This window comes from Ranitomeya variabilis, chromosome 2, assembly GCF_051348905.1.
Source record: "Ranitomeya variabilis isolate aRanVar5 chromosome 2, aRanVar5.hap1, whole genome shotgun sequence".
Classification (NCBI taxonomy): Eukaryota; Metazoa; Chordata; class Amphibia; order Anura; family Dendrobatidae; genus Ranitomeya; species Ranitomeya variabilis.
In genome coordinates this window covers 606,033,255-606,051,564 of record NC_135233.1, presented here as the reverse complement: position 1 = coordinate 606,051,564, position 18,310 = coordinate 606,033,255, and the positions used below count along the sequence as shown (strand labels likewise).

The following is an 18,310-nucleotide window of genomic DNA, read 5'->3' as shown; positions in this document are numbered from 1 at the left end:
GCAGAGGGGAGACGACGGGAAAACCTGGCGATGGAGCAGAGGGGAGACGACGGGAAAACCTGGCGATGGAGCAGAGGGGAGACGACGGGAAAACCTGGCGATGGAGCAGAGGGGAGACGACGGGAAAACCTGGCGATGGAGCAGAGGGGAGACGACGGGAAAACCTGGCGATGGAGCAGAGGGGAGACGACGGGAAAACCTGGCGATGGAGCAGAGGGGAGACGACGGGAAAACCTGGCGATGGAGCAGAGGGGAGACGACGGGAAAACCTGGCGATGGAGCAGAGGCGAGACAGAGAATCTGGCGCTGGAGCAGAAAGTTAAGCCTGCCGCAGGCGATTAAGATCAAGCATCCCCAGCAATGCCACCCCGAGACGTTGAAGTCATCCTATAGAAAGCACGCTAGTCTGAATGGTTAATAGGCATTTTATTATACCACGGGTGCAAATCATGAGACTGAATAAATGTGCATACCGCATTTATATCTAAAATTTACAAGAATGGTTATACATACACTATATAGATCGTCACAACTTCTTCATATAGTCTTACATGAACGCCTGATGATAAAGGAGCTCTGCTGCGCCCAGTACTGGCCCTCACCAGACAACACAGAACCCCAGTCACCAACAAAGAACTTCCTCAGTCCTGCAATTGTATACGTCCCTAGACATGCTCCCATACAAGCTGGGATTAAAAGGGAGGGGAGGCCAAAAAAAAAAGGAGCAGGATGTAGAAATGGACCGATCTCAACAGTAATACAGATTACAGGAGACCTCTATGGAACTATGGCTACCAGCCCAGAGATACGGGCACCTACTTCACCTCCCAAATCCAGTGTATAGACAGCAACATTTCTGGCTACCTGGAGCCACCACTAGGGGGAGCTCATGCATTTACTGCATACAGTTTTATATGCAATGATATTGGATATTCTATAAGTTTTCCTGCACCATAGAAAATCCCAAAAAGTTAGAAGGGAAACCGGATGGGACAATCTCTGCTACACGAAAGGAAGCAACGGAGTGGCACATAAAATTAGCTAGTACAAATCAAAAACACAAGTTTTTGGAAATAAAAAAATCTTTAATTTCTGCAAATGTCTGCAGTGAGCTCCCTCTAGTGGCAGTGACAGAATTACATACGGTAATGTAAATACGACTATGCAGCTGATTTGGAGGTACAGAATTGACAAATATATGGCAAACTGGTGTCAAAATTCATCACCAAAAAGGGAAAAAAATAAATATATAATTCAATTTATGGCATAAGTACGGCCAAATTTCCAGGCAAGTTGCTTACAAAACCGTCGTGGTCTTACAAACTGATTTGGAAATTGATGGGTTTTAATACTTGCCATTTCTTTAGAAAAAAAATAAAAGCACAATTTATCACTGAAGGGGGAAAGAAAAACAGAATTTATGAAAAAAAAATAATATATATATATTTTTTATAGGGACAGAAGATAAAGTCATGGCGGGGGACGACGGACGGGACTGATGGGGTTCGCTTCACAGAACGAGTCCCTCGTATACGGGACCTTCAGCTTCCGGCGACTCTTTCCGGAGACGTAAATGTTCCAGAGTGTTGTGGAAGTGCTTGTTTATCTGCTCCGTCTCCTCGCTGGCCTCCAGGTTGGGAAGGTCTTCACGGATCTTCTGGATCAGTTGGTTCAATACCTGAACGGTGACCTGAAAAAAAAAAAAAAAAAAAAAGACAATGGCGCAGGATTAGGGGGCTGTCAAAATAAATAATAAAAAAAAAAAAGCGCTGTGGAAATTCGCGTCAGCTCCTCATCTCATACCAGCCAATTAGCATCGCGTCAAACTTTTGTGCCCAATGTCGGCCCCCAGCTCAGACCTTCAAACAACCCAATGTGCCAAGTGATGCGCACACTGAGCCACTTATCACCCCTATGTGCCAGCCCCTTCCACAGCCACCACCCTGCCCACCGGATCAGAAGCCATGATGCCCCAAACAATGGCATGGAGTAACTGCATCCAGTTTGGCCCAAATTCATGCAGCCAAACTCAGATGCATTGCAGCATACTGCACCCAGACGAGCCCAGACCCTGGAAGAACTTGGCAGTTCTTAACATTTTCCAAGAAAAACAAGCTGCGTCCTCAGAACAACAAACGTGTTTACAACGAGCTGCAGAAATGTCAAAGTAATTAGCATACAAGCGGCAAGCAATTATCACCGTGGCGTTAAGGACCACGGACCCTGCTGCAGAAGAGCTTATTGTGCAGACCCCGCTATTACTCCGTCATTTCTCGCAGTCCTCAATGACGGATACATCACCTCAATCCTGATCCATAAAACATGAACTGAAGCAGACGCCGGCGCTTTATCACAGAGGAGGATAATTAGAGGGTTTCTTCCCAGATCTGAGGACATCTCGCATCTGTATTCTACGCCCCCCAACTAATCAGCGGCACTTGATCGCGACTCTTCAAAACCATCCTGAAACCTTGCTGCAGGATAATGAAAAGGGTGAGGGAGAGAAGAAAGGTCGGTGTGATGAGAGGCGCTCACGTACCGCATCATTTTCCTTCTCGTAGAAGTAGATGTATCTGTTGAGGATTTCGATGAAGAGCTGCACTTGTAGGGAAGGGTCCATGCATTGATTAGCGATCTTCAGAGCCTTCTTCAGACACTCCATCACCCGTTTGCCGCTGTGAATCTAAAAAACAAAAAAAAGCAGGGACTCGCGGTAAGTTAGAGGGAGCGCTCCGATACCTTCTACGTTTCACTGCTGAAGTGGCTGCTCTGAAATACTAAGAACTTAGGAAAGAAACTTTGCTCCAAATGAAACAGACTTCAGGATTCGCAGCAGACAGGACGGGCCGGACGCGCCGCCACGGACAGGACGGGCGCGCTGCCGCGGACAGGATGGGCCGTGCGCGCCGCCGCGGACGGGCCGGGCGCGCCGCCGCGGACAGGCCGGGCGCGCCGCCGCGGACAGGCCGGGCGCGCCGCCGCGGACAGGCCGGGCGCGCCGCCGCGGACAGGCCGGGCGCGCCGCCGCGGACAGGCCGGGCGCGCCGCCGCGGACAGGCCGGGCGCGCCGCCGCGGACAGGCCGGGCGCGCCGCCGCGGACAGGCCGGGCGCGCCGCCGCGGGCAGGACGGGCCGGGTGCACCCCTGCTGACAGGACGGGCTGACGCAGTAGTCTGGGGAACAAGGTGCGGGGATCGGAGGGCTGAGTACAAGCGGGTGACTGCTATCAGACACACAGAGTGAAACAATCAACCCTCGGCACATGAGTCCTCGGCTCACGTCTCTTCTCCTCTCCTCCGTAGCCGATGAGATGCTCAGGACGACTAACTCATGACGGGCAGAAAGCGGCTCAAGGACGGAGGAGCCACGATGGGTATACAAAGAGTCATTTCTCAGAGACCATCCTGGTGGCTGAGAACATTCAGCCCGTGATGGGCGTGCGGAGGGGACGGGCCCACGCTGTCTGTAATGGGGCTGTGGGATTCAATGTCTCATTTACTCAATCACAACCAAATAAAAGCCATCCTTGGAGCTGGCGCAGATCACCGCCATAATTAGCAGCACCGCTCGCTTTGTGATGACAGACAGCCTCTAATTAGGAGAGAACAGAGGTTTCCTCGTTGCACAAAGTCCAGTATTGTGTCTGTTAAGGACACTAATGACGACGTGAGAACATCTCAACAGCAGCAAATAAGTCACAATAATCTATTTAACCCCTTCCAGATATGGTGATTTTCAATTTTATTTTTCCCTGCTTCGAAGACCCCTTCAGTCTAGTTCTCACCTCTTCGCCGTTCTTATCGGTGTTTCGCCCAGACCAGAAGAGATGCGCGGAGGTGCTGACGGCCCGACACTGGTCCGGCTTCTTCAGGAGCTTGGATGCAGCCAGCGCGCTCTGCGTCCTCAGGGGCTCGTGGTTTTCTTCGCTGAAACATTTCATCTTTTCAAACGTACCAATGATGAGGGTGATGGCCGCCAGCTGAGCCTTCGAGTCGCTGATCTCGTCTTCGTACAGTGAAAATGCCTGTGTATCGGAGATTAAGCTCAAGCCATAAGTATCGTATATACTTTGAGTATAAGCCAAGAATATCAGCCCATTTTTTTTAGGCTGAAATTGCCCCTCTCGGCTTATACTCGAGTCATTCCCGGGGGTCGGCGGGGGAGGGGGAGCGGCAGCTGTGTAGTAATACTCACCTGCTCCTGGCGCGGTCCCTGCACGTCCCTGGTTCTCCGGGCGCCGGCAGCTTCTTCCGGTGTTGAGCGGTCACATGGTACCGCTCATTACAGTAATGAATATGGACCCAACTCCACTCCCATAGGGGGGAGCCGCATATTCATTACTGCATTGAGCGGTACCATGTGACAGCTCACTACAGGAAGACGCTGACGGAGCCCGGAGAACCAGGGAAGTGCAGGGACCGCGCCAGGAGGAGGTGAGTATGGCAGGGGCAGTGTGCGATATTCACCTGTTCCCCGTTCCACCGTCGGTGCCGCTGTGTCTTCTGCGTCGTCTGCAGTGACGCTCAGGTCAGAGGGCGCGATGATGCGATTACTGTGTGCGCCGCCCTCTGCCTGAACTTCAGTGCAGAGGACGCGGAGGACACAGCGGCGCCGACGGTGGAACGCGGACAGGTGACTATAGCAAGTGCCGGGGGCCAGAGCGACGAGAGGCGAGTTTGTGATTTTTTTTTTTTTTTTAATCGCAGCAACAGCATATGGGGCATAATAGTCTATGGAGCATCTTATGGGGCCATAATCAGCATTTGTGCAGCATTATATGGGCAAATATCTCTATGGAGCATCTTATGGGGCCATAATCAGCATTTGTGCAGCATTATATGGGCAAATGTGTCTATGGAGCATCTTATGGGGCCATAATCAGCATTTGTGCAGCATTATATGGGGCAAATGTCTGTATGGAGCATCTTATGGGGCCATAATCAGCATTTGTGCAGCATTATAAGGGGCAAATGTATGTATGGAGCATCTTATGGGGCCCATCTTAAACTGTACTGAGCATTATATGGGGCTCCTGATTCAATATGGATATTCAAAAACACTTAACCTACTGATGTCTCAATTAATTTTACTTTTATTGGTACCTATTTTTATTTTTGAAATTTACCATTAGCTGCTGCATTTCCCACCCTAGGCTTATACCCGAGTCATTAAGTTTTCCCAGTTTTTTGTGGCAAAATTAGGGGTCTCGGCTTATATTCGGGTCGGCTTATACTCGAGTATATACGGGTATATACCGTATACATCAAGTCAAACGGGTATCGAGGACTGCCGCCGACGGGTTTACTACAATGCATGGCAGTAAAGAGCTAGGAACTTTTTGCTCATGTGCTGCTACACTAAAACACAGTGGCAAACCCTCAGCTGTGTGAGCAGAACTAGAGTAAGACAGGATGACGGCTAAAGAAAGCAAGACTTTAGATTTCCACTAAACGGCAGCAAATGTAAATTAATTTTGTAAACTGTAAAATTCTGGAAAAGAAAATAATGAGGATGATAATTAAAATTGGTTAATATTTTAACCATTTTTGTCATAATAATTTTTATCAATATTTTATATATTTAACTTTATCATTATTAGAATCATTATCATTTTTATTAACAAAAATGATTAAAATACAATATTTTAACCATTTGTTATCATTTATTATTGTTATTCATATAAAAAAATTGAAAAAAATTGGGTAAAAAATATATAATAATTTCTTACTATTTTATTTATTTTATTTTTTTAAAACCATTCTTGGCATTATCCAGTTTTAGCATTTTTTTAGGTTTTAGATTTTATTTGTAGTATTTTTAAACATTTGTGTCACTTATTTTTAGATTAAAATATAACAAATATTATTATTATTATTTATTATATACTTTTGTGCTTTTATCTTTTATACACCTTAAATTTTTCGTCTTTCCAAGTTATAAAAGTATTAATGTGCCAACTGGGCTTAATTATTTTTTAGATGATTATTATTATTAATTATTATTATTATTGTTATAGCCCCGTCGGCACATTTATACTGTTATAACTCGGAAAGATAAAAAATGTAAAGTGTAAATTTGATAAAAGCACAAAAAGTATAAAAATAAATAAAAGAATTAATATAAAGGCTTAACCAGCATGAACAGAAAGATAAGAATGGTGTGGGCTATTAAAAAGGGTTAAAGGCCTGGCTCTGCCTCCGCCATGTCGAGGTCAGTGTCTGCGATGCAGCAATTTTCACGGATGCCGTCCGATAATTGAAAAGCGAGATGTCGAGGTCATCAGCGGAGTGACAGCAAGTGGGATGAAAAAAAGAAAGATGACAGACGTGGGCGGATCATTACCTGAGACATGAATTCATAGGCCACCGTCTCGTGGTTTTCAAATCCAATTTCTCCAGCTGCCAAAGCCCCTTGAAGGAACAGTCTGAGGGGCAACTCGGCCAATTCGGCTTTAATTAAGGCGCTGATCGTCTGGTGAGCAAAGGAGAAGATCTTCTGACACTTCTTGTCCCACTTATCATCCTGCCCGGGGCGAGAACAGAAAAATAAGTGATTACTAAACCCTTTAAAAGTCTTAAGAAGGTGGTCTCAATATTAACAGTCCTTGGACAGGAGAGAAGGTGCAGAACATTGAGGATCCGATCTATGACATTCCTCACTGGAATAAGAGGGGTCTGAGTCAAGTGCTCAGTTACAGCCGGTAGATCCGTAAAGGATGACTATAGCGATGGCACGCCATTCTGTTGGGGCAGGTCAGACCCCCCCATTCTCGGGATCAGACTGACCCCTACTCATTCACAGACTTACAACATTTAGAGGTTGAAAATCCCTACAGCTGTATTCAGTGACAGCAAGCAGAGATATGGCAAAGGTGATGAAATAAAAATAGATAATGATGCATTATTTATGGAAACAATCCCTTTAAGGGGCATTACTGGGAAAACTTTTTCTATGCCATGGGGGGGTGCAAACTGGTGTTGATCTGTGGGGGTCCGGAAATGAGACCACCACATTGACCTGTGCAGCTCCTGCGGGTCCGTTGTCCACTCTCACAGATCGGTGAAGTACGAGCCCCACAGACTTACTTCTGGCTCTCCGGACCCCGACACACAATAGATCAGCAGCAATCTCGCAGACCCCATGATGTAGAGACGGCTTTTCCTAACGATAAGTGATACAGAAGCAATGGAGGAAAGGTGACTTACTACTTTGGCGTTTTCTTTGTATCGGAAGGCGAGCTGATACGCTGAGAACACCAGCGGCGGTAACGTGAAACGGATTCTCTGGTTCCCGCCTGCCCCAAAGTGCTTTCGAGCCGTATTCAGGATCTTAAAAAAAAGAAAAAAGAAAGGCAGAGACCATTAAACAAAAAAAAAAAATTCACAATGGAGAAAGGCTGCAGTACCAGATGACCTTAATTATTTCTTATTCTGAACAATCCCTTTAAATACCCCCTCAGAGCAGAACTCGTAACTACACTACAGACAGGCGGCATGTCATGACGACTTATCGGGTGCCTCCATTAGCATCTATGGCTTTCCTCGTTGCTCCCCCATTACCCTGCAGCGGGTCATTATAGCGGTATAATGAACCATGTCCGTACAGAACAGTTCTTTCATCAGGAGCTGGAGTTGGTCCGTTCTCGGGATGCCAGAACAAACGGCTGCCCATTAAGTCACAAATCTTCCAAAAGGGAGGAGCACGGAGGACAATTAACAAATCTGACCGCAGAGATAATGACCTCCGGGGGAACTAGAGAGGGTAACATGGCAAACCTAACCTAATAGGAACCGATCGTTATCAGCAGTCAATGACACGACCCTGCAGCTCCGTAAGAACTACAGTAATGAGGAGACAGACTGAACAAACAAAATATTAAAAAAAAAAAAAAAAAAAAAGCACACAGTAAGACCCACTCCCCTGAAAAACAACTACAAAACTTGGTTTTCTTGAAGTATTGATCTGTGTATATATTTCTGGGTCTGTGAAGCAGCTCTCTCCCCCCTCCATCGGCAGAAAGTCACAGCACGTGGAGAAGGGAATATAGACACATTCTGATCTTGGTCTACATAGGTTGTTGCAAAACGTACAGACTTGTAGTTTCGTTAGCGTTTCTATACGTATAAATCACCGCAGTAACAGATCAGTGATCGACTGCAGAGCAGCTCTCTCTCCCCTCTACCAGCGAGAAGTCTCAGCGGGTAAACTCCGTCAAGAAGATTGTTACATGGAACGAGGCAATCAGTCTACTTAGAAGGAATGCTGCTAAATTATCAACATATATGATCTGCAACAATATATGATTAATGACTGACTGACGTAGCAGCTCTCTCTCCTCTACCAGCAGGAAGTCTCAGCAGTTGAGAGTAATGAAGAAGACTGGACCTAGAGAGACATGCTGATCTTGGGCTACTTGGATTGTTACAGAGTGTAGTTTCATCAGCATATCCCATGTATAAATCACTGCAGTAACAGATCAGTGATGGACTGAAGCAGCAGCTCTCTCTCCCCTCTACCAGCAGAAAGTCACAGAACATGGATCTCCATAAACGAGATTGAAATACAGAGAAATAGTCTACTTAATTTGTGAAAGAATATACAAGACTGGATTTATCTGCGTACAATCACTGCAGTAACAGATCAGTGATGGACTATGAAGCAGCAGCTCTCTCCCCTCTACCAGCGGTAAGTCGCAGCATGTGAATCTTTATTAACGGAGATCGGAATATAGAGAAATACTTCTGGACTAGTTACCTTGTGAAAGAACATACTGCCAAAACCACAAGACTGGATTTCTCTGCGTGCAATCACTGAAGTAACAGATCAGTGATCGGCTGTGCAGCAGCAGCAGCTCTCTCTCCCCTCTCCCAGCAGGAAGTCGCAGCATGTGAATCTTCATCATGGAGATCGGAATAGAGAGAAATACTTCTGGACTAGTTACCTTTCGAGAGAACATACTACCCAAACCACAAGATTAGATTTCTCTGCGTACAATCACTGCAGTAACAGATCAGTGATCGGCTGTGCAGCAGCAGCTCTCTCTCCCCTCTCCCAGCAGAAAGTCAAAGCACAGTGCTCCATCAAGAAGAATGGAATATAGCAAGATACATGTAGACTAGTTACCTTGTGAAAGAACATACTGCCAAAACCACAAGATTATATTTCTCTGCGTACAATCACTGCAGTGACAGATCAGTGATCGGCTGTGCAGCAGCTCTCTCCCCTCTCCCAGCAGGAAGTCTCAGCCAACACAAATCAGACATTCTTGTAGCTTTTAGAAGAGAACCTAGCAAACGTGACTTTAGCATGAACAGTCCCACGTTGTGCCAAGTGCTCTGTAATTTCTCTCCAAAAGAAAAATATATATATTCATTCAACATAAAAAAAATGGACCCATTGTGAGATTAATACAAGAATAATGGGCAAATACAGATCCGCTCCCTCCCCCCATAGTCGTATGGCAGAATAGGAGGCTTCTGAAATGAACCCCGCCACTATGCGGCTTAAGCGTGTGCTAAATGAAGCAATTAGGAATGCGAGCGAGCGGCTCCCGGGGACACTTCCCGCACATACGAACGGGTTTCGGAAGCTTTCAAAGGTTTTGCTTTATTTCAGTCTTCAGAGAGGCGAGATAATGCACGAAATCTCCATTTGTGGGGTTAATTGTGAAAGACTAAGGAATGCCGCTTCCTCGCACACAGAAGACATCTGCTTGTAGCCGACCCTCGTGGTCTCGATTGATCCTGGAAAGCGAGACGTGCGGTAATGTAAAGTGAAAAGGAAAAAGGAATCCATTACGGCGCGGTCAGAGCATGGGGATTTTTTTTGTGTACAGAAATTCCCACTTGCTGCACGGTTGTTCCAATCAAAGCCAATTAAATAAGTAATGAAGAAGATAATGAATCAGTTTGCATTTACAGAACAGGTCCCTCGGCACCCAGCAGGATTAAACAGTGGAGCATTGATCTTGGGAGCAGCAGAAGGCGGAGGTGATACCGCGGGCAACAAGACGCCGTCATGCAACCATCACATACTACTACTGCGGATGTGGAATTATCACATAATGCACCATAGAGTATCTACCAGACGTGACTGAGCAGCCTTCACATAATGTTGCTTGTGAAAGTATTTACCCCCTTGGCATTTTTTATGTTTTGCTATCTCACAAACTGGAAATTCACTTTTTTTTTTTTTGAGGGTTGACATCAGTTCATGTAAAGAACATGCCGACAACTGTGAACATTTGGTTTTCTTGTAATTGTGAAGCCAACACCAAATAGGACAAAATAACTGAAAACTTTAGAGAGCATAACTATTCACCCCCCTAAAGTTAGTACTTTGTAGATCCTCCTTTTACGGCAATTACAGCTGCAAGTCGCTTTGGATAAGTCTCTCAGATTTCCACATCTGGCCATTGGGATTTTTGCCCTTTGCTCAAAGAAAAACTGCTCCAGCTCCTTCAGGTTAGATGGTTTCCTCTGGTGAACAGTGATCTTCAAGTCTGACCACAGATTCTCCATTGGATTAAGGTCTGGGCTTTGACAAGGCTACTCTAAAACATTTACACATTTCCCGTTAAACCCCTCGAGTGTTGCTGTAACAAAATGCTTTGGGTCATCGTCTTGATGGAAGGTGAATCTCCGTCCCAGTCTCTGATCACTGAGAAACAGGTTTTGCTCAAGAAAATCCCAGTATTTCGCACCATCCATATACCCCTCGACTAGGACCATTTTCCCTGTCACTGCTGCCGAACATCATCCTCACAGTATGATGCTGCCACCACTTTTAACTGTGGGGATGGTGTTCTTGGGGTGGTGAGCTGTGTTTGTTTGGCGCAAGAAATTAGGTTACCTTGGTTGCAAAAAAGTTAATTTTTGGTCTCCTCTGACCACAGCACATTCCTCCAAACACTTGGGGAGTCTCCCACATGCAAAATCAAAACGACCCTTACAATGTGTGTGCAAGTAAAGGCTTTTTTCTGCCTACTCTCCCATTAAGGCCACTACTATGGAGTGTACGGTTTATAAAATTCATATGGACAGATACTCCAGTCTCTGCTTGGGAACTCTGCAGCTCCAGCAGGGTTACCTTTGGTCTCTATGCTGCCTCTCTGATTAATGCTCTCCCCACCATGGCCGAGAGTTATGGTGGGCGCCTTCTCTTGGCAGGTTTGTTGTGGTACCATGTTCTTTCCATGTGATGATAATGGATTTGATGCTGCCCTGAGGATCATCAGAGTTTGGGATATTTGTTTATAACCCAACCGTAACTTGTACTCCTCAACAACTTTGTCCCTGACTTGTTTGGAGATCTCCATGGTCTTCGCGGTGGTGGCCGGAGATCTCCATGGTCTTCGCGGTGGTGGCTGGAGATCTCCATTGTCTTTGCGGTGGTGGCTGGAGATCTCCATTGTCTTTGCGGTGGTGGCTGGAGATCTCCATTGTCTTTGCGGTGGTGGCTGGAGATCTCCATTGTCTTTGCGGTGGTGGCTGGGGATCTCCATTGTCTTTGCGGTGGTGGCTGGAGGTCGCCATTGTCTTCGCGGTGGTGGCTGGAGTTCGCCATGGTCTTCGCGGTGGTGGCTGGAGATCTCCATTGTCTTCGTGGTGGTGGCTCGAGATCTCCATGGACTTCGCGGTAGTGGCTCGAGATCTCCATGGTCTTCGTGGTAGTGGCTCGAGATCTCCATGGTCTTCGTGGTAGTGGCTCGAGATCTCCATGGTCTTCGCGGTGGTGGTTGGAGATCTCCATGGTCTTCGCGGTGTTTGGAGATCTCCTTGGTCTTCATGGTGGTGTTTGGTTAGTGGTGCCTCTTGTTAATAGTGTAGTAGCCTCTGTGACCTTTCAGAAAAGGTAAAGTGTCTATACTGACAGACATGTGACACACTGCACACAGTGGGACGTCCTGTCACTAAGCATGGGACTTATGAAGGGAATTACTTGCACCAGAGATTTTTAGGGACTTCATCGCAAATGTTGTGAATACATATGCACATGACAATTTTTAATTATTTGATCCCAGAAATTTAATTTATACCTAGATTTTTCATCAACGTAGACTATATAGTGCTAATGCGTCACACACAAAGCGGATTACAAAAATATTTACACACAGGTTGTAATGTAACAAAATAGGTAAAAAACCAAGGGGGGGGGTGAATATTTATACAAGCTACTGTACGCATTGCATTTTGCTCCATGTAGTAACTTGCACAAGACGCCATACTGCCTTCACTCCATAGAGCAATTATTGCATGAAAACGCATTTCACCTTCACCTATTTCACAATGCAACGTTCACATTACGCTTTTTTTTTTTTGCGCACGGACGTTACAGCCCTAATCTAAGCAATGTGTGGTACTTTATTGCAGCACTGGATTATACCCACTGCTAGATATCAGTAAGGTGACGGAATAAAAACAGGTTAAATAGGCTACAACTTTAGAAAAGGCTTAAGGGGATGGGGGAAAGACTACTGTTGTGGTAAAAATGCAAAATCCCTCCGCGTGGATCTCTGCGGGGTGTCGGCGTTGTCACTCCACACACAGTGTGAATAATTCACCAGCCCCTAAAAGCCCATTAAGTCGCTAGAAATCCTAGCAGGCTCGTTAGCATCTAATGAGTCTATTAGTTATGAGGAGCCGCGGAGTCAGGAGGACGACGGAGGACACGCTCGTCGCTTCTTCCCAGTGGCAGCGTCTTCACCCTCCTCCCGGTCGGACGAGATGAAATACGCTGTGAACTCCGTTTTGTCATTTGTTCTGTACACACAGGACACTTCGGGAGAAATTGCTTCCTTTCATGACAATGATGAGCTGTCGACAGCTAAAACCGCCGCCGGAGAACTAACAAGTCTCCTCCGGAGGCGACTTAATCAGTACCTTACCGCTGCAAGATGAGAGGTGGCGGAAAACAGACGGTGACCTCATTTACACTGAAGAGGGGATCGGAGTGATCGCCGCGGCTTCTCCCACCGCACATTTACTGCGCCGAGCAGCAGCGGCGGGAAGCAAAGCACAGGCATTAACCAAGAGCGACGTTCTGCAGGTCTGCTGGGACTAGTAGTGCCTAAGAAACTGCAACTGTCAACATATCAGCCTGAGAACATCAAAACATTGGAGGTTGTAGTTTCTGTAACGAGCGAATCTCTAAACATTGCAGCACGACAAATCCTGACGAGTTACGCTGCCATGCACACCATTACCGGCGGTGTCAGGGGGCCGCGCTGACTCACATCCAGGCATCTGCTGCGATTCCATAAAATGATAAAGGATATTAAATCTGGGCTGATAGTGCGGAGAATTAGGATACTGGATGCCGTTAATAGGAGCGCAGTGCTCCCATGTAATTATCTGTACGGAGCCGGTGATCTGCGGAGCAGGGAGAAGTGCGTTCTCATCTACCTCCATTAACCAGTGACCGGCCATTACTAGGACGTTCCTTACCAGGTACTGCTGGTCGGGGTCGTCGGACCTCAGAAGGTGAATGAACCTCCCGACGAGACCCTGCTCGTCAGCAAAGTCTTCGGGATCGGGGTCTTCGGCCGGCTGGTCTGGCTGGTCCTGGATGAGCGTCGATACTAGATTCATGATGGCGTCCACCTGTCAATGAAGCCAGTGTTAATGCAAAGCAGTCCAGGCATGGCGGAGAGGCGGCAGCGCTGCGCCCACATTACCTGCTCCTGGGATCCGACCTCCGTGTTGTACTCCAGCCCGCTGCTCAGCACGTAGCAGCTCATGCTTTTCCTGGACTCGTAGTCAAAGTATTCGAAGAGCGGGTAGAAGTGCTTGAGCTTCAGAACAGTCAGGATGTTATTATAAGTGTCCACCGGGATCTTCAGGAGCCGCGTCAGCTCCTTGGAGACAGCGCTGCTAGTGGCGATGCTGAAAGGGACATCACAGAGTAGTGAGCGCAGCTCTGGGGTATAATACAGGATGTAACTCAGGATCAGTAATGTAATGTATGTACACAGTGACTGCACCAGCAGAATAGTGAGTGCAGCTCTGGGGTATAATACAGGATGTAACTCAGGATCAGTAATGTAATGTATGTACACAGTGACTGCACCAGCAGAACAGTGAGTGCAGCTCTGGGGTATAATACAGGATGTAACTCAGGATCAGTAATGTAATGTATGTACACAGTGACTGCACCAGCAGAACAGTGAGTGCAGCTCTGGGGTGTAATACAGGATGTAACTCAGGATCAGTAATGTAATGTATGTACACAGTGACTGCACCAGCAGAATAGTGACTGCAGCTCTGGGTTATAATACAGCCATGGGGGTGCATTATACCGCCATGGGGGGGTGCATTATACAGCTATGAGAGGTGCATAATACTCTGAGTATGGGGTACATTATACTGCTATATATGACTATATGATGCATTATACTATTATGGATGACTATGGGGCAATATGGAGAGACATGGGAGAGGTATGGAGAGACATGAGGTAGAATCGCAGGACACTTGGGGCCAGAATGTGGGATATTGTTACTGTAGGGGCTAATTAAAGGATATTATTTTTCAGGATACTGTTTTCAGTGTGGGGGGTGGTCCTGTTAATGTGCAAGGCGACACGGTCGCTTTTTTTCTTCATCTGGCATAGTGTAGAGATTGGTGAAAAATTGGGGAATGTGTTTTAGATAACTTATTTTCTGCAGAGACGAGCCTTGGCTGGAAGAAGTGATGGCGGTCTGTGCTGGATGAAGAAGAAAAGCGAATAAGAAGGACTTCAACTAGAGACGTCACCGCTGAGTCAGTGTGTTAACTGTACACTGACACTATACACTGTATACTATATACAGAGCTCCTTTGTATAATGTCACCAGTGATCACTGCATATTACCTGCACACTGACACTATATACAAAGCTCCTGTGTATAATGGCACTTATGGTAAAATTAGTATTGTGTTATTTATTAATGATCAGTATTGTAGTATTCGGTCACTATGTGGTGGTTGTGTTCGGTGTGGTCATGGTGTGGTGGTATTTGTCCCATGTATGTATTATTATTGGTCACTATGTGGTGGTAATATGTGGTCTGGTCATGGTGTGGCTGTATTTTAGATGTGTGCAGCCCCAGACAGCGCTCTGATGCGAGCGGCCCCAGACGGTGCCCTAATGTGTGCGGCCCCAGACGGCGCCCTGATGTGCGCGGCCCCAGATCCTGTGCTGCTCATTACTCTTGAGCGCACAATCTCTGGCTTTGTCACCATATTATATAGGGCAGCGACTGCTTTCCTGTTGACGAGCGGCTCTACATAAAGGGACAATGGACAACGGCTCGTTAAGAGAATGGTTTCCTAAGCAACAACTTCTCTTCTTTTCTCCAGTCGTTAAAGCAAAAATTTACAAAGTGATTCCCACACAGAGATCCGTCAAAACATGAAACCTGACCGTGGATCGGAGCAGCCGTCACCATAAGCCGATGCTTCGGAGGGAACGAGATGTACCAGCTATTTATACACTTGATTGCGGCATGAAGAGGGGTCTGCAGGCGCCCGTGTACATGACACGCGGAGATGACAGAGGCGAGAGTCAGACTAATAGGAGCAGAAATATCCTTGTCTATATCCAGATGCCGACAGCCATACTTATATAACCCTACCCTACTTTAGGGCTTCTTAAAATGTAGGCAACTCTTCTCCTTTAAAAAGTTGTCCCACATTGCTGGAGGGCACGACTTACGAGAGAACAGGGGTCTCAAAGTCCTTTATGAATGGAGTATTACTGAGCATGTGCAAACACCTGCTCCATGCACGTCTATAGCGGCGGCGGCCGCACATGCTCACTACTGCACACAGGGGGACTTTGGGACCCCCTTGCTCAAGATTGGGCTACTAATGATCCTACATTTCTCATTTTCTGTGGATGCTTGATTCCCCGTGCTATAAAGTGATGGGATCTTGATGACCTATGTTTTTTTTATTGGAGGTGGCGAGGACGGTCTACGAGAAAGTTGCAGAACTTCTCCTGATCGATGATTCTGCTGCTGATGTGAAATGATGACACATCTGTGAAGAAAATGTATGTCACGATAATGTAAAAACCATAGCTGATGGATTTTTGCACTTCTGACCATGGTCCCAAAAACACATGGCAGACACTGGGTAACCTGAAGCTTGTGTGTGAGCAGGGTGTGGCTTTAACCGTTTCACGACATGCGCCGTACATGTACTGCGCATGCCGTGAATCCCCCTTTGATGTGGGCTCCGGCGCTGAGCCCGCATCAAAGTCGCGACATGTCAGCTGTTTTGTACAGCTGACATGTGCGCGCAATAGCGGCGGGTGAAATCGCTATTCACCCGCCGCTATTACCCTGTTAAATGCCGCTGTCAAACGCAGACAGCAGCATTTAAGTACCGCATCCGGCCGGAAATGACGTCATCGCCGACCCGTGTCACATGATCGGGGGTCGGCGATGTGTTAGGACAGTAACCATAGAGGTCCTTGAGACCTCTATGGTTACTGATGCCGGCCTGCTGTCAGCGCCCCCCTGTGGTCGGCGCTCATAGCACACCTGCATTTCAGCTACATAGCAGCGATCTGATGATCGCTGCTATGTAGCAGAGCCGATCCAGTTGTGCCAGCTTCTAGCCTCCCATGGAGGCTATTGAAGCATGGCACAAGTAAAAAAAAAATGTTTTAAAAAATATGAAAAAAAAAAATATAAAAATTATAAAAGTTTAAATCACCCCCCTTTCGCCCCATCCTAAATAATAAAAAAAAATCAAACATACACATATTTGGTATCGCCGCGTTCAGAATCGCCTTATCTATCAATTAAAAAAAAGCATTAACCTGATCGCTAAACAGCGTAGCGAGAAAAAAATCCGAAACGCCAGAATTACGTTTTTTGTCACCGCGACATTGCATTAAAATGCAATAACAGGCGATCAAAAGAACGTATCTGCGCCGAAATGGTATCATTAAAAACATCAGCTCGGCATGCAAAAAATAAGCCCTCACCCGACCCCAGATCATGAAAAATGGAGACGCTACGGGTATCGGAAAATGGCACTTTTTTTTTTTTTTAAGCAAAGTTTTGAATTTTTTTTCATGACTTGGATAAAAAATAAACTAGACATGTTAGGTGTCTATGAACTCGTAATGACCTAGAGAATCATAATGGCAGGTTAGTTTTAGCATTTAGTGAACCTAGCAAAAAAGCCAAACAAAAAACAAGTGTGGGATTGCACTTTTTTTGCAATTTCACCGCACTTGGAATTTTTTTCCCGTTTTCTAGTAAAAGACATGGTAAAACCAATGGTGTCGTTCAAAAGTACAACTCGTCCCGCAAAAAATAAGCCCTCACATGGCCATATTGACGGAAAAATAAAAAAGTTATGGCTCTGGGAAGGAGGGGAGTGAAAAACGAAAACGCAAAAACAAAAAAGGGCCGCGACTTGAAGGGGTTAAACTGCAGGTGACCAATCCTGCAAAGCCACCTATGGTCCCTCCTTACTCAGTCAGGAATGTCTTTGTCTCCAGAGTCTCAGAACGTAAAGATCTCTGACCTCAGTGCATACAATTAACCAGCCCTTTAGTGATGCCCCGAGGCTAGAGTATATAAGGGCCCCTTCACACTGTGCAATCAAAGTCTGAACGAGCGTTCGATTTGTGACGTTTATCCGTCCTCGTTCCGAGGTTGCAAAGTGTGACATGGCGTTACGATTTGCGACGCAGCCCAGCATCGTACGATGTGAAAGAAAAGAGCAGAACTTTCTTTCGTCGTAAATGTCCCGCTGTGGCGGTCGAAATCGTAGTATGTGACGGCGGTCATACGAGCTCGTAATGCGACTACGTGGGTTGGGCTTCCGCATACCTGTCTCCTGATTGGGCGTGACGTTTTAGCACGCCCATGCTGGTAATACGTCACGCTCGGAGTCGTAGGACTATGGCGGTGTGAAGGGTAGCGTACGATTGCGACGCGTGACGTTCACATCGCAACTACGTCAGAAAAAGCGTTAACATCGTAGAGTGTGACCGCTGGCTGCGAGCTCGTACTGCGATGTCGAATATGACGCAAATGCGTCGTAATCGTAGCAGAATCGACCAGTGTGAAGGTACCCTAAGTCTCTACTCTTAACCCAGCCTAGAGTCAGCAGTTTTTTGCCTGAGGAGCTGTACTATGCACTGGGACATCTGGGGTCTGCCTGAATAACTGAGAACATGTGAGTTTTACCTTTCTTATTTAAAAGGCCACTGTCACCCCCTGGAGCCGTTATAAACTAAAAGAGCCACCTTGTGCAGCAGTAATGCTGCATTCTAACAAGGTGGCTCTTTTAGTTTTAGGTGCATGTAT

General features: G+C 46.5%; 1 protein-coding gene across 1 annotated transcript in view; it reads right to left on the bottom strand.

Moving 5' to 3' along the window:
- Positions 1-407: 407 nt before the first annotated feature.
- VPS35 (VPS35 retromer complex component) overlaps positions 408-18,310 on the bottom strand; it is a 53,039-nt gene continuing 35,136 nt past the window's right edge. The window contains exons 11-17 of the mRNA XM_077288689.1: positions 13,676-13,883; positions 13,446-13,601; positions 7,206-7,328; positions 6,343-6,522; positions 3,785-4,024; positions 2,540-2,683; positions 408-1,690 (exon numbers count right to left, since the gene is read on the bottom strand). Coding sequence (XP_077144804.1) covers positions 1,511-1,690; positions 2,540-2,683; positions 3,785-4,024; positions 6,343-6,522; positions 7,206-7,328; positions 13,446-13,601; positions 13,676-13,883 — 1,231 coding nt within the window. The 3' untranslated portion in view covers positions 408-1,510. The remainder of the gene's footprint in view (positions 1,691-2,539; positions 2,684-3,784; positions 4,025-6,342; positions 6,523-7,205; positions 7,329-13,445; positions 13,602-13,675; positions 13,884-18,310) is intronic.